General features: G+C 35.7%; 1 protein-coding gene and 1 long non-coding RNA gene across 3 annotated transcripts; both read left to right on the top strand.

The window, feature by feature from the left end:
* Positions 1-600: 600 nt before the first annotated feature.
* LOC141045390 (uncharacterized) lies at positions 601-3,639 on the top strand. The gene is made up of 2 exons (XR_012217501.2): positions 601-2,315; positions 2,453-3,639. It is a non-coding gene; the product is annotated as an uncharacterized LOC141045390 (long non-coding RNA).
* Positions 3,640-12,101: 8,462 nt separating this feature from the next.
* LOC112282121 (putative GTP-binding protein OBGM, mitochondrial) lies at positions 12,102-15,590 on the top strand. Of its 2 annotated transcripts, none has more exons than XM_090250798.1 (6): positions 12,102-12,542; positions 13,105-13,457; positions 13,553-13,635; positions 13,796-13,858; positions 13,974-14,397; positions 14,624-15,590. In XM_090250798.1, exons 2-6 carry the CDS (start codon positions 13,265-13,267, stop codon positions 15,523-15,525), a joined length of 1,665 nt encoding a protein of 554 aa, XP_090106924.1. In that variant the 5' UTR covers positions 12,102-12,542; positions 13,105-13,264; the 3' UTR covers positions 15,526-15,590. The 2 variants fall into 2 exon arrangements, with proteins under 2 accessions (XP_090106924.1, XP_024375129.1); XM_024519361.3 differs by having other exon boundaries at positions 12,409-12,542; positions 13,156-13,457.
* Positions 15,591-17,070: the final 1,480 nt, after the last annotated feature.

The following is a 17,070-nucleotide window of genomic DNA, read 5'->3' as shown; positions in this document are numbered from 1 at the left end:
GTTACTTGGCTTTTAACGCCACAAATGAGCTCTGGCAAAGTTTATGATTCCAAAGTTTGGATTGTAGATTCGGAGTACACAATTTCACGCAATATTCGGGTGTGAAAGCTGATGCCCACTGCGAGGCTGAGATCAGTACTTCGCAGTTCAGAATCTCATCACATGCCCAACTGCAGTTGACAGTCCTCTAAATCACGGAAGCGGCCATTTCGAATGGTTTTTAACTCTCACCACAGACTTAACTCACGTAATCTACTCAGAAGCCACCTCTTATAATTCCACTGAAATAATTAAGCAGAAGGAGGAGAAGAATTGGAAGAATTCCTCTCTTCCAGCTTTACTCACTGGCAAGCACTGGCCTTGCGTCAGAGGTATGATCTTCGGTGATCGGATTATTATGGCACTGACTTCGAAACAACAAGAAGTCCAAAAATGGAAAAAGAACGTAGAAATGAAAATTTCAATGCATTTGCGTTACCGTGACGTCACAGATCGTAGAGGCCCCAGGGCGACTCATCTGTACAAATAGTCCTCACTTCCTCCAATGCAACCATCTTTCCATTACCGCGTCTGTTCGTCACATTTGGTGATTGGCTGCTCTCAAATCCTCCACACTGATCATTCAGTGTGCCCTTCATTGTTTTGGCACACTCGTTCATTAGATCAGATCTTCGGTGTGTTCCATGTTTGTTTTTCGAAGCAATCTTGTGGTCCTTGTCACAAGAATGGGTTGCTCTTCTTGAAATTTGTCACAACAGAGCACTGAGTTGGCGTAAAATGCCTTGAAACTCGGGAATAACTCCATGTTCTCTGATCACTGCCATTGAGTTTTGAGTCCCTGAAACCTTTTTTGTTTTTTTCATTGGTGGTAGATCCTTCAACCATGGTGTCCTCACTATCCTTACAGTTCTCTCGGGCCTCTTGCTCCAGAACAATAAGGTCCACTTTGAATGTGCAGTGTAGTGGTCGAACTTCTAACCGCTGTTTTATCATTGTGTCGATGTGACCATTCCTGATCATTTCGGGGAGCAAAATCGCACGCGATTTTAAATCAACACCAATCACCTTGATTTACACTTGTGTGTTTGCTTGTATTAAATTTGAGCAGGTCTTTGACTTTCTGGAGAGGCTACCGTAAAGATGCCAATGTCCAGAGTTTGATTCCTTCGCAATGAAATGGAACAGCATGGAGCTTCAGCAAGGGTGCTTGACTTTATAACCCGGCTTAAATTAATCGTGGTTGTAGAGTCATGCACCTCTGCTGGCTCTCCTGCTTGGACATTATACTTGTGCCACCGGGATTCGAATTTTGGATATTCTTCCTCAATTAGTGCATGTAGCTCTCAGAAAAAGGTGGTTCGTTTTCCATTCCGACGCAATGTACCTCTCATTGTACGCGGTTGCAGAGTCATTCACCTCCGTGTTTGTGTCTCCTGTCCATTGGTTTCCCATCAATCAATTCAGGGCCAAGTTAGATAACTACCTCCAAATTCTGCTGCAAGAAAAGCATTAGGATCAAATGATCCTCAGGTGAGTCTATTGAGTTCTATAATTCAATGGCTAACCCGTCGGTTCAACAGCGATTGAAGTAGATTTGATTTTGAAAACGAGCGCCTCCTCTACGAAGCTAGACTTTCTTTCTAACCCACAATTCTGAGTCATATGTTCTTATGTGAATTTACCAGCTTCTGGGTTGATCTCCGGGAAGCACACGAGCATTGCTTTGTGGGAAGCTGGTTTAATGTCAGTTGACCGTGCACAGGTGGACTACCCTTCAACACAAGGCTGAAGGGTCAGCAAGGGTGTGTGACTCTACTATCTGAACTGTGCGATTTGATTGCCTCGTAATGAGGCGTACATAAAGCTTTTGATTGTAGAGTCATGCACCTCTACTGGGCCTTCAGTCTAATTTTTCTGCTCAAATCGACTGTGCCATAATCGCCGTGCACGCTGCCTGCAGTGTACATCATGTTGCTTTTGTAACAGAGGCTTGTGGATAACTCTACCGTTAAATCCAATGACTGGAAATCTCGAGATCTCTCCCTGATTCTCAGTGTTCTGCGCAGAAAGAGTGGTATTTTATGTCACCGCCATACACATGATTATAACAACTCTCCAAGGCTGGATGTCCAGCAAGGGTGTGTGGCTCTATAATCTAGAGCTAAAGCTAGAAATCCACTGCTGTTGCGATCGATTGTAGAGTCATACACCTCTACTGGCCTTCCAGTCTGTTTGCTCACAGCTTCCAACACTTGCCATCACACTGCCCTCTGAAAAGTATCGATTCATTCAAATACTCGTGACTAGCAAGGAAAGTAAGAAGGTCTTTCATTCTGCACAGAACTTGATTTTGCGGGTGAATTCTTTAGCTCACCTAGTTCCATGGTCCATAACTTCGAGATAATTGCATCTCCCAAAATTATATTAATTACATTAGCACTGCCCATGACAGGTTTAACAAGGTCTGCAGTGGAAGTTGATGAGGCGTTTTTGCCTCACCTTCATTCCTCGAACAAGCCGGCTGCGTGAGGAGCTTGGACGAACGGAGACTCAATCAGTCACTGGCTGCATCACCCATGTGGAATCCTGTCAACCGGTCTTCAAGAGATTCTCTGGAAACACATTTTAATAATGGTGTGATTGGCATCTGTGAATACAGGATTGTCACGTGAACTGTGGTCTTTCGTCGTAACTCCATGTCATTAAACAGGCCATAACTCCATGTCATTAACCAGGTGAAGTAAAGACCCCACAGCCCAAAAATTGAACTACTAAACATTGAACGACTTGTCTCTGCCTTTCGGCACATGCCAGCAGATGTCCACCATCTCTTCTATTTGAAGTTGCTTCACAGTAGTTCTTTCCTAGAACTCTAGAACTCTCAAATCAGCCGTAAAGTGACACATTACTGCCAAAGCTGAGTTTAGATTCGATGTCCTGCTGTTGCACATACCATACACCGCATCCTGGTGGGATAATTCACGCACTGCCCCCAGTTGTAGAGTGCTTGGTATAGTGATTAATCAAGCACTTCACCACAGAATCCTTGATCAATACACCGCGAAAGACAGTCTGGTACTCAACCTCGTAGAACCAGTCAAGTAGTCAACCCGGTAGAGAAGAAGAAAGAACCCATAAGTGAGAATAATATATCATAATTCGACAATGAGATATCATGAACTGAGTACCTCCACAGAGATTCGGCAGGTACAATTGGGTAGTGTCAGATCAATACCAAAGGCAGGAACATGCTGCCAGAATTATATATTAGATGTTACGGCACGAAGCTCGAAGGGCCCTGGCATTTCTTGAACGCCCACCACCTTGTTAGACTGGAACAGTTATGGTCCAGTAACTTTGCAATACTAAGTTTTTCCTCCAGAATACTGCGCCTGGAGTTTACCTGACAGAAGCTATTTACGCTTGAGGACATGCAACTGTATCACATATTTACCTGACAGAAGCATGTTTATACTACTGTATTTTTGAAGTTTCTCATCAATGTCATGCTCTATTGAAGATAAAAACACCCAAATTTGAATGCATACACAGAATGGGAAAACCCCACTCAAATCTTGATCTTTGAGTGGACAAGAATGCTAGTCTAGTTTTATAATAAAAGTCGATTTTCTGGACAAATGAATCGATTTCTTGGTCAACCACAGCGTGTGTGTATCAGGCAAAATAAAATCGTCTGTTTTGTTGACATAAATACTTAGGTGTATTGAGGTGTTCACTGAGTGAAATGAATCCATTTTGCAGTGATTGAAACTCCTGAAGCTATCGAAAACTTGTTGAATTGCAACCTATCTGCCTGTCTAGGTTTAGTACGCAATTCATGCTCTTCTTAGTATTCATACCCAATTAAGACTACTTAATCACAATGTGATAAAATAAAGGTACAAAACATGTAGACTTTGGGATGATGGTTTGAGTGTGTTTAGGCTTGAATCCAAAGTTGGAGGTATTGTTACATTTGAGATTAGAATATGTTTCTGAGGTGACACTTATAAAAGGGTTTGAAATACAAAAGAATGAAAGACCAATATGAAGCTCAAAATTGAGGTTAGAGATGACTTATTAAAAAATAAAATTTGAATCGGGATTTGGATAAGAACAAGAGAGTGAGGATAAGGGAAGGCAAGTTGTAATTCACGTTCAGATGATTGAGTTTAAACAATGATCACAAGAAATAAGAGTATCAAACGTTATAAAATTTCTTATTATCTCATTATTTATTTGTAAGAATGCAAATGAATTACCTTCATAGGATAGAATTTTATACTTTTTATCTATACAATATTAACTTCATAAACTAATTACGTAAATTTTACATTATATTAAAAAGAAATTAAACCAAAATTGAGTTTCATAGTTGAATTATGTTTTTGATATGAATTTTTATTTTTAAAGACTACTAATTTTGTTGATGCTTAAATTGTGAAACATATTTTTAGTAGAGCCACAAAACTTCTAAGATTTTTTTTTCTTAACCACTTGGTGCTTCAAAAATCCTTCATACATCCAACAAGCCATCTTTAAAAAATTTACAATTATTCACAAAAAAATATATTATCTCCTTCAGCTACTATAATAATTTCTATTTTTCTTGAATAATATTCATATTATCAATTTATTTCTTCTTTCTTCTTTTTATTTCATTTTATAAGAAGCAATAAGATTCTTAAATGTTTCACAAATTCATATAATCCAAAATATATTTAATAATTTTTTGTGCTAAAGTTATTTTATAATTAATACAATAGTATTCATAGACTCTTAAAATTAATAATATTCTATGTCTAGGCAAATAAACCATTATTTACTTAATTATTTTTGAAAAAACTATAAAAATCATTAAATATAGAATTTATTTCTAATTATATTACTAAATATATAAAAATATGTTAAGATTATAGTATCAAGATGCCTTAAGTAGAATCAACCTAAAAGTGATTAAGATGCATTCTAATAACGAATTTGAAAGCATTGACTAGGAAACACTTAGCTTGAGTATTTATTTCAACTTGGACATCAACCTTAATATACTATTTTTTTTTTTTCCCCGATATATTGTCTTGTACATAAGAAGAACCAAGCTAAATATAATATTTATTATAAAGAATTGGATTTTGTAATTGTATTTATTAGTCTCATTAATTTTTTGTGAATATATGTGTATGTGTATATGTATATATATTATTTCTTTTCAAGAAGAGATATATTTCTAAAAGAATAAGATAATAAAACAATACATACCTTAACAATAGTATCATATACCTTAAAATACTTATCCATAAAACTTGATATTATTTTATAGTTCTATAAGAATTCTATATTCTTAAATCTATAATAAAATTAGAAGGATTTTTATGATTATATAGTACTTCAAAAGACACTTATGTATCTTATTTACATTTAAGAGCTTTTTCAATGATTCTCAAGGAACATTTTATACACATATTTTATTTCTACTTAGATGTATTTTCTTAAAAAATGTAAATATTTGAAGTATGTAATCCAATCATTAAACTGATTTGTATGCTTTTGATTTTCTTTATTTGATTTGATTTTTTGATTAGGCTTTTATTCTAGTTTTATGTAATTACAACATAACATTATCAATTTAAAATAAGACTTAACATGATTAAAAAACATCATAGGAAAATTCATAAAATACTTATAATAAAATTTTAGAAATAAAATAATATTTAATATATTAAATTTAAAAATAAAAAATATTTTTAAATATAAAAAATCATATTTTATAAAAGAGAGTTGTTTATCTAATCTGGACATTCTCAATAATTTTTTATTTTTTATTTTTTATTATTGCAATAGAACAAAATAAATATATTATATGAAACATGACCAATCTATCTCAAGAATATAAGACCCTTCTGATCCATTGCAACATAAAACTTCATTACAAAGTATGACAAAATGGATCAAAACAAAATTGAATAAAATTAAACAAAATAGGATACGAAAGATAAAATTGAGCAAACCGAAATAAAACAAAACAAAACTGAACAAGAAGATGTAAAATCAAATTTTACTAAGTGAAAAGGTTTAAAGCCATACCTGCCCAAATGCCCTAAAACGCCTTTGCCAATCCTATTTATACTTTGTTCTACCACCTTGGACTTTCTAGAATGTTCTTAAATGATGGATCCTACTTTGATAACTATCCTAAATTTTTTTAAAAGGTTCAATGGTAGGCTCCATCTATATAACTGCCCTAAGCACTTTTTAGAATGTTCCATGGTTGATCTTATATAGTTTACTAACCTATCTCCAATTCTAAAAACTTCCATTACTTTTCAAACATGGTTCCAACTATCTATCTATATGTGTCAACAATATAAATATCTTATCTATACCTTGTTACAATTAATCCCTCTCCACTAATGTGGAACAACCTCATTTTGCTCTCGATGGTATCTCCAAATTATCTCTTGGCAATAGATGAGGTTCTATGTGAATTTTTACATTGCATTGTAGATGGAATAATCTTTCCAAAGAACTTTGTACTAAAGTTGTAGATGTCCATTGCCACGATGAAGGTAGCGATGCTCCTAAATATTTTTTACTTTATATTCTTCTTGGTCATCAACTATAATTGATAGTGGTGGTAGTTGATGTTAATCTGAAAAGTACTTTGGCTTAGTATAAAATTCCTTTAGTTGAGAAACATGGAAGACTCGACGGATTTGAATATGTAGCAGAAGCTTGAGGCAATGTGCGACATCAAAAATCACTGTAAAAATGTAGAAAGATCCAAGCCACTAAGGTACTAGTTTATGGATTTGAATTGATGTAGCAAGTGGCAAGTTGGCATTAGAAAGTAACACTTAATCATCCTATTAGAAGGTCTTGTATTATTGGTGGTTATTCCTATAATACTTCTTTTGATTTTTGGAGTAAAAAGGTAATGCCGTGCCTCTTATAAGGCCATTAGAAGTCATTATATAAACTCCTTCATTACTAAGTTGTTGGTATCGATGAGACAATGGAAAGTTACTGGCATAATTGGATGCTGACTAATGTTAAAAAAAAATGGTAAATAACTAGTACTTGCTTTATTACTATCATTATAAGTAAACTTCAAGGGTATTAGTATTCATCTAAGTCATTATGATGAACTATCACAAATTCTTGTAACATATCTTCCAAGGTCAAATTTATATGCTTTATTTATCCATTTGTTTGTAAATAGAAGGCTGTAGAGATGGCAAGTCATGTACCTAGTAGCTTGAACAAGGCTTGCCAAAAACTTTCCATGAATCATAGATTCCAATTTGAAATAATGACACAAGGTAATCCATAGTAACAAAAGATAATATCAAAGAAGACATGTGCAAGTGCTGGAGCATTAATATCTAAGTACACAATGACCAAATAAAGTTGCTTTAAGAATTGATCTATGAAGACAATAACTGCAATATGATTATGAAGCATCTACAACAAATATGTAATGAGATTCATACTCACCTACTTCCAACATGATGTATGTAGTGGAGTTGGTTGCAATAATATAAAAAATGTTGCATTGCATAACTTGCTACGTAGGCATGACTCATAGAAGCACACAAAAGCTCAAATATTATAATCCAAATCTATCCAAAATCATGTCCTTGAGATCCGTTTTAAAATCTTCTCTTGCCCTAAATGTCTAGATATTGAGATGTCATGTCTTTCTTGAGATATGCACGTCCAGAATATAGCATTGTCAAGTACATAAATTTTCTTCTTAAAATAGAGCAAGCCATCACTAAGACTGTAATCTTGATATTGTATATTGCCACTTTCAACCGATTACTAACCATCTTGAAATAAGCATCCTGATCCATAGCTTCCTTCTATTCTACTTCTTAAGTTAGGTTTGAAATGATATTACTAATGGTAGCAATTTCTGCCTTATCCCTCAATTTGGCCTTCAAGTATGGTCTCCGCGATAAGTTGTGTAGCACAATATGTTGTCTCCCTTATTTGTACTCAAGCTAGATATCAATAAGCTACAACTATTCTTTCTAATAATGATGTCATAATTTCATATTTTTCATATGCAAATTATAAAGAAAAGTCAATGGTCATTTCAAATAACCATTGGCTTTTCAAACAGATAGTATCACCACACCTTTGTAACATGTACAATCGCTAATTGCTCTCGATCACATGTAGAGTAGTTCCAATATACCCTTCTGAGCTTGTATAATTCATATTCCACAAATTGAAGGCCCCTATCAAAGTCTTATTGAAAAAATGCTCTAATAATAAAGTTGAAAGCATCAATATTAATTGTACAAGAAAAAATAGAATCATACTATTGTAATATTGAAGAAGTAATAAATGCATCCTTCAACCTATCAAAAGTGCTTTGTTGTTCTAATTTCCATTTAAATGGTGTACCTTTCTTAAATAGATTTGTCAATGAGGCAACAATGTGTGCAAATTGCTAAACAAAAAGATGATAATATTTAGCAAGGCTTAAAAATGAGTGGACTTTAGAAGCATCCTTAAGAGTTGGCCAATCCTCTGGTACTTTCACTTTATCTTGTTTCATGCGCATGTCTTTGGAAGATACTACATATTCCAAAAAGATGACTTCTGACTTCCAAAGTTTATATTTTTATTGCTTACAATAGAAGCAACTATCTTGTAGTTGGTGCAACACTTCTTGAAGGTGTTGCTCATGCTCCTTAGAAATTTTATTATATATAAGAATATCATCAATGAAGTCAACTACATACTTATCCAAAAGGTCTCAAAACAATCTGTTTATGTAATCCATAAAAGAGGCTTGAGCATTAGTGAGGCCAAAAGATAAAACAAGCCATTCAAAATATCCATAGCACATACAAAATGCCATCTTTTTTATATCTTCTCTTGTAATAAGTATCTGCCAATAGCCACTCTGAAGATCCAATTTGTTAAAGATAGTTGCACCTCAAAGTTGATCAAGAAGATCATCCACATATGAAAGTAGATATGTAATTTTAATAATATGTTATTGAAGCCTTGATAGTCAATGCAAAGCCGAAGTCTACCATCCTTCTTAGGTGCAAAGAGTATAGATGCTTTCCATAGTGATGTGCTTTCTTAAATGAGGTTCTTTTTCAAAAGTTCGTCCAATGTCTTTTGTAACTCTTCAAGTTTATTTGGTGTTAGGTTATAAATTGGCCAACTTGTTGGTTTAGCTTCAATCAATAGTTCTATTTGAAATAAGGCACCTTGATCAGAAAGCATACTACTAAGTAGGTCAATTGGAAAGACATCTCAATATTCTTATAAGAGTTGCTCTATCTATTTTATTCCTTTGATTGTCTTTTCTACCATTGATGCAAGATTTGAAACCACCATATAGATATATATATATATTGGTTGCTTGTACTATATTTTCCTCTTCATAAAGATCATTCTTATGAGTAAGTCTTTAGTTGCAAATTATTTTTCTTCTTCATTTGATGCAAAGTTACAAAGAGTCACCTTATGTCCACTATCTTTGAAAGAGATTGTTCTTGCTATTCAATCAACTTGCTTATTTTCTACCACTAGCCATGACAAACCAAGGATAATATCATATGTTAGTTTTTTTACTTTGAACCTCTCTCTTCAGACGTAGGTGTCAATCAACCTCAAGGTTTCTTCTTCACATGTCTCACTCAATATGTTCTTTTGATCATCTGCAAGGTATGTAATTCCTCCCTTGATTACCTTAGTTTTAATCCTAAATTAGTTGATAATTTTGGTCAAGATGCAATTTTTTGTAGAGCTACAATCCACAAGTACTTGACATCGTTGTCCTCTTTGTAGTCTCATTAGATACATTAATTCACTCTTTTTATAGTTGTCCAAGGCTATGCCATTTGTCTTTGAAAAACAATAGCTATTCCTAGTACTAGCCTTCAATGCCTTTACTAGGGAGTCTCATTTCCCTATTTTGTCTTATTATTGACTTGATGAGTCTTGAAACTATGGATTTTGTTGGTATTTGAATTTTGACATTTTGTTGGTATTTGAATTTTGACATTTTAGACAATCTCCAAATCTAATAGCTTGACTCTCAACAATAGAAACACAATTCTTTTTATCCCAATATTTGTCGTCTTTGTCATATCAATGATCCTTGTAAGGCATCAATCTCTATTAATGTTGATTATTGTGCCATAGTATTAGATAGCAACATAGAACTTCATGCTATGGGTCATGCTCCATGATTTCTAAAATCTATAGCATCGATCTTCTCTGCAATCCTAATTGCCTATTCAAATATTTGTAGATCCTTTAATTCTATTTCTCGCTACATCCCAAGTTTCAAATCTTATAGAAATTGATCTATCATCTCCTCTTTTGAAACATTGCAAATTTAGAGATATAGGAACTTGAATTGGAAGACATAATCTTATACTGACTTAGATTGTGTAAGATTTGCCAATTAATCGTGTACTATCTTCTCTGCATTGATTGGCAAAAATTAATTTCCAAACTTGGTCTCAAACTCCTTCCAATTACAAAATCTACCTTGAGCTTATAGCTTTGTACTCAATGTTGCCACCAAATAGTTGTCACATCTCTCAAATAGTTGGTTGCATACATAATTCCCTAAGTGGTATTTGCTCCAAATAGTTGGAGGCATTGTCCCATGTTGAAGAGCAATTGACATACATCTTTTTGCCTTAAAGTCTTAGAATATGTACTAGGCTTACTCAATTCAGCCTAGTAGATGTTGACTCTTTTATCCTAAAGGCTTCTATTTGCCCTTGCAAAATAGTTGTTTGGCCTAAGAGGTGATGTATTTGAGCCTCTATCTGGGATTGCTCTGCCATATCTCCCATGTTGTAAATTTTCTACTAGACTCCACTATTGTAATGCCTTCTCATCTCCTAGTTGACTTTTTAAGAGTAGCTCGTGGTAGCATCAACACAATATCTAGTGTGACCATAATAACTGACCTCAAATTAAATAATGACTATTGACATACTACCAAAGAAGAATCTAACACTCGCTCTGATACCAATAAAATAGGATTAGTTTATCTCGAGAGTCTAAGACCCTTCTAATCCACTGCAACATAAAATCTCATCACAAAGTATGACAAAATGGACCAAAATAAAATTGAACAAGACTAAACAGAATATGACACAAAAGACAAAACTAAGCAAATAGAAATAGAAAAAAACAGAACTGAACAAGAAGTTGTAAAATCAAATTTTACTAAGAAAAAAGGTCTAAAGCCATACTTAACTAGATGCTTTAAAAGGCCTTGGCTAGTCCTATTTATACTTTGTTTTATCACCTTGGACTTTCTAAAATATTCTTAGATAATCGATCCTACTTAAATAACTACCTTAAATTCTTTTTAGAAGGTTCTATGGTGGATCTCACTTAGATAATTGCCCTAAGCTCTTTCTAGAAGATTCCATAGTAGGCCCTACCTAGATAATTGTCTTAAGCTCTTTCTAAAATGTTTTTATAGTAGATCCTACATAGTTCACTAATCTAGCCCTAATTCTAAAAATTTCCATAACTTTTTAAACATGGTTCCAACTATCTATCTCCATGTGTCAACAATACAAATATCTTATTTATACCTTGTTATAATATATGTTATATGTGCATATTTGTATATGAATATATTTATTTATTAAATAGAAGAAATTACATCAATATTTTTGGAAGATGACTTTATTCCAACCAAACATGCTTATTGGAAGCTAGAGAAACTTACAAATTTATACATGCATACATATATAGTATATTTCTTTTGCTCTATTTTGAAGCATGTTTTCTTAAAATTAAACCTTTTAATATTTCATGTATGTGATCTTTGTTTTTTTTATATATATATATATATATATATGCCTAAAAAAATTCCATTTTCCAGAAAATTATGAGAATTATGATGACCTCGTAATGTCGAAAATTAGTGTGGAAATAAGAAAGTACTGTTGTAAATCGAAAAAATTGAAAGGTCGCCGATGATCTGTTTTCGTCCATATTTTGACGAAAAAGTATATTTCTCGTTCGTTGGTCGCCGTCACTTGGCCAGGCCCCGTTTGCTGGACAACGCTGAGGCAGTGGCTTCACTTTAGAAATTCTTCAGTCAGGAATTACGGTAACAGCGTGCATATGATGGCTGCAATTGTATCTAGAAATGTTTACGCAACGCTTTACTTAAATCAACTGGATCGCTGCTGCCGATCGAGATTTTAGGCGCTCTAATTGATGTAGAATAGAGGGTTTTTGAGCAAGCCTCTGAATTGTATGCTCGCTTTGTTTGACGAATTCGTGGGAAGGTCTTCTGATTAAGATCGTACCGGCTTGAGAGCTGAAGTAAGAAGCATGTGGGTTGAAAAGAATGCAGATGGAGCACGGGTTTAGAAATCTCTGGATACTGGTCCCTCGAAGTATGTACAACAGCAGGAGGAGCTCATTGATGTTTGTTACACAGCAAGGGGAACGGGCATTGCTTTGCATAAGCTGATCTCAGCGCACCCTCTTTTTAAGTTTGGATCGATGTGTTTCCTTCGATTGCTCAGGTGTATTGTCTTTCGAAATTTCAGTTATTTCATTGTCGCAATTTGAAAAATTATCAGAGTCACGTGTAATTCCTTGAAGTGTTTTACGCACATTCCATTCTGAGTGAATTTGAAGTTATTATCGGTTCCGTTTGTAGGTTGCCTTGAAGCTTACTTGTACTCAATTTGAAGTGTTGGCCGCCGTTTTCTGTGCACAAATATTTAGCTCAGTTTTTTCGTCAGTCTATGAAGATCAAGTGATGTTGGTGTTTTTCACGCTCTGTACGCTTGCTCACTCTGGCACGAGTTGGTGATGTTGGTTGATACAAAGGCAGGATTACCGTTTGACGTTTAGTGACAGAACATGACAGAGCCCAGGTTTTAGGGTTTAGGGTTTAAGATTTAAGAGCACTTGTAATTGGTTTTCTTAGAAATGTGTGCACTTGATTTCTGAATGCTTGCTGAGGATTACATCACTAATTGAGATGGGGATACTCAGATTCATGTGTGGTGGTTGTGAAAATTTTGCATGTTTAGATCGATTCTGTCTTCTGAAAACTTTCCACCTCGGCACTACCTGCAGGTACATACGTCGTTGGTGGGTATAACTGATACATCTGATTTTTCCTGTCAGAAATTGGTGATGTATTGGCCTATTTGAACAAAGAAGTGCTTCCTCTCTGAGAAGGACATGAACTGTTAGGGGGTTAGGGGAGTTAGAGGAATTCATTTGTAAGCGAGCCATGGCTGTTGGCGCCTTCCTCCGTTCCTCTTTCTCGCTTGCGAGTCGCTTCTTCGCTACCTCTGCCAAGCGTGCACCATTGCAGGAGCGCAAATTAGTGGATCGCTTTCGCCTGAGCGTTCGGGGTGGCCCTGGAGGCTCTGGCTGCACCAGCTTCCGCAAGAGTCGCCATTCACGCCATGGCACTGCAGATGGTAAGCTTCATATGTTGTCATACACCTGTCTAATTAAGTAATTACTGGATTTTCTTATGTCATTTATGACTGCTTGTCGACATCTGCTAACGCAGGAGGCAATGGAGGTCGGGGGGGAGATGTTATTTTAGTCAGTTCTGCCGCCGAATGGGACTTCAGCAACTTGCAGCACCACCTCGTACGTTTTGTGCCTTGAAATTCTTTAATGATGACTTGTCGATGTCTTGATCCTTGTTCACTTTTGGACTGAACAGAATTTGAGATTGGCCATCCGATCTTTACTTTTGACTTTTTGGCAAGAGAATTGAGCTTTGTTTCACACTTGCTGATATGTGTAGAATGGCAAGAAAGGTGGCCCAGGTTCGTCGAAGCGTCGAGTTGGCAGCAGAGGCGTTGACAAGGTACATTACTTCAACACAGGGTTCATGAATGATCATTAATTATTGTATTAGCGCTTTGTGAATTGTCTCAACCGTTCATCCCTATGTACTACTAATGTTTTCTGACACTCCTCAGATAGTGCGAGTCCCTGTGGGTACAGTTGTGCACTTAGTGTCTGGATCGGTTCCCTCGCTAGAGTTGCCTGCAGTTACTCCCGACCGAACGATGTGGGAACGCTCGATGGTCCTTGGGCATACAGATAGTGGCGGCGCGACGGCCGGAGACGAATCACCAGAGATGTCAGCGGCATGGTTAGACAATTTGTACCTTGACGATGCCAAAGCAAGATTTCTGGCAAAGAATAGTCAAATAATGACTGACACGACGGTTGGTACTCAGCAACAAGCTGAGTGTGGAGATCATTCTGATTGGACTGGAACTGCTGCCCCTGTTACCACCGGAGCACAGGAGGTCCCAATTGCAGAAGTACCCCAGAGTTCAGGTGATGGCGAGCACTTGGTCATAGACGATAGCGAAGTTAGCGCGGAAGATGCTTCAGGTGACTAACTGCCGCATTGCTCTAGAAAAGGGCATGTCATTAACATCTTTTGCATATGAAATGGCTTTACCCGTCCTCACAGAATCATTTTCAACTCCTTAGCTTCTGTCAGTAGTTATCTGAAGTTTTCTATTGAATTAATTGTTGAAAATTCCGAATGACACCATAAAAACTTGTTTTGGTCGAATGTTCCTTCTATATTTGAGTCACTCCAAAAATGTTGCAGGTAATACGCGCGATGAAGTTGAAGATGAGGATGATGATGATGAGGACGAAGGCGAGGACGAAGATGACCTCGACGAAGAAGCTGATGAACTTAGTGAAGAGATTCCTAGAAGGAAATCTACAATTACCAAGTATGCAATCGCTGAGTTTGTGAAACCAGGACAGAGTATAATCGTAGGAGCTGGAGGTGAAGGCGGCCGAGGCAATGCAGCTGCTGCAAGAGGTGTTGGTAAATCGAAATTACTTCCCAGCCATGAACACGAGGACGGATCACCCGGCTCGGAAGCAATCTTAGTGCTTGAATTAAAGACCATAGCTGATGTTGGGCTAGTAGGTGCTCCAAATGCTGGAAAGAGTACATTATTGGGAGCTATTTCGCGAGCGAAACCTACAGTTGGGCACTATGCTTTTACAACTCTAAGACCAAATATTGGGAAGTTGGAGTATGAAGATCATTTTTCACTTACGGTGGCAGATATTCCTGGACTGATAAAGGGGGCACATGAAAACCGTGGGTTAGGTCATGCATTTTTGCGTCATATTGAGCGAACGAAAGCACTAGCATACGTTTTGGATCTATCAGCTGATATAGAAGATAATAAAGGTCCTCTACCATGGGACCAATTCGAGGAGCTCAAGTTCGAACTGGATAAGTATAAAGATGGTCTCTCCGCGCGGCCAGCCCTTATTGTGGCTACTAAAATCGATGAGCCAGGGACTGAACTGGCACTGGAGGAGCTTCGAAGGAGAGTACCTGAAGAGGTGCCTATTTTTCCAGTTTGTGCAGTCTTGGAGGAAGGAATCGACGAGCTTAGAGTAGGATTGAGAATGTTGGTTGATGAGAAAGGAGCTCCTAGAAGCAGAAACTTAGTTCGGATTAGACCCCAACCGGTGGTAACCTAGAGTCAGACGCTCATGTGAACGAGGAATATCTTTAATGAGATGTAAGTGAAGGTCAAGCTTTTTTATTTGCTTGCTCATGCTTGGTAAGACGGTACTGCGGTTCTTTTTGGGATGCGTCGAAGGAAAACTGGTGTGTGGTTTTGCATAAAACTGTGGAAATAATCTCATGTGCAACACGCAGGTCAATAAAGTCAGAAGTAAAGGCAGTACAGACAAATACCCATTGGTTAATACATTGCAAGTCTTGCTGTTAAGTGATACCTCTACTTCCACAAATACATCTCACAAGTTAGAGTTGGTGTTGCTAGGCAAATAGCTTAAACTGGCTTTAACTAAAACGGGCCCTCCATTGTCGACTAATTTCTGCAACTTGAACACCAGAGCCATGAAAACATTGAAATTTGTTGGTAATTCAAATGTCTTCTTTGACACAGATTCAAAACTCTCAACGTTGCAAAATCAAGTAAGCTCGTGCACCCTTTTGTGGCAGGGAGGACAGGGTTTGAAGGATTTTCCTCCACACTTGCAAGTTGGACTTGGAAAGAGTCAAATGACAAAATACAAGAGGTCGAGCACACCTGGATTAGTCTACTTAACAAACCCATCTGGAAGATTGCAGTGAGAGAAGAACATGTAGGAGTATCGCTTTTCTTGGAGAAGCCATAGCTTTTTATTCATTTGAGAATTTAAAGAGATAATTTTTTACATTTTTGGTAGAATTTACAAAAAAAACTATTTGTTAAATATTTTTTACTTGATTAATGAATTATAGTCTACCACTAAAGTATTAAGTTTAAGTTTACCAATTCAACATATTTGAACAATGTTGAACATAGAAGAGAAAGGTCTCGAGTCTTATAATATGTCCTTATAAGAGTATACAAACACACTCCTTTTTGCTTAAAAATTTTACTTGTAAATCTTTGAGACTTTAAAGGTATTTGTTTAATATTCTAATGCTGAGAAAGTGTTGAATCTTGCATTATATAATTTATATCTATAGATGCTAGTAATACTAAATTATAATTATAGATATAAAAAAATATAGACAAAGCATTAATATCTATAATTTATAATTCCAATACATTATAATAAATAATATTATAGAGTATATATATAAACAAAAAAAATATTACATATATATATATATATATATATAATCTTAAAATATTAAAATTTAAGATATTGGTAATTATATCATAGTTTTTGCTATTGTCACCACAACCCTCTATCTACCACATACCACCTTTGATAATATCTTTCAAAACATTTGATTCAACAAAAATTTAATTAGAATAAAATAACTAAAGAAATATATTGAGTGGATAGTTGATTGTGGTGGCATTAGCAATATCTAAAATTTAATGCATTAATTATTAAATATTCTAGACATATTAGTGCATTGATATCAAATACTAAATAAACCAATTTTTTTTACTTATCATATTTTTTTGGTGTATTACATTTTATACACCATCATTTATGTTGTATTCATTACTTACAATTAAAAAAATATCATTTATGTTATCCAAAGATTTATTGTAA

This window comes from Physcomitrium patens, chromosome 5, assembly GCF_059467195.1.
Source record: "Physcomitrium patens ecotype Gransden chromosome 5, ASM5946719v1, whole genome shotgun sequence".
Lineage (NCBI taxonomy): Eukaryota > Viridiplantae > Streptophyta > Bryopsida > Funariales > Funariaceae > Physcomitrium > Physcomitrium patens.
Note: the sequence above shows the minus strand (reverse complement) of the source record. Positions and strands in the feature narration are given on the sequence as shown.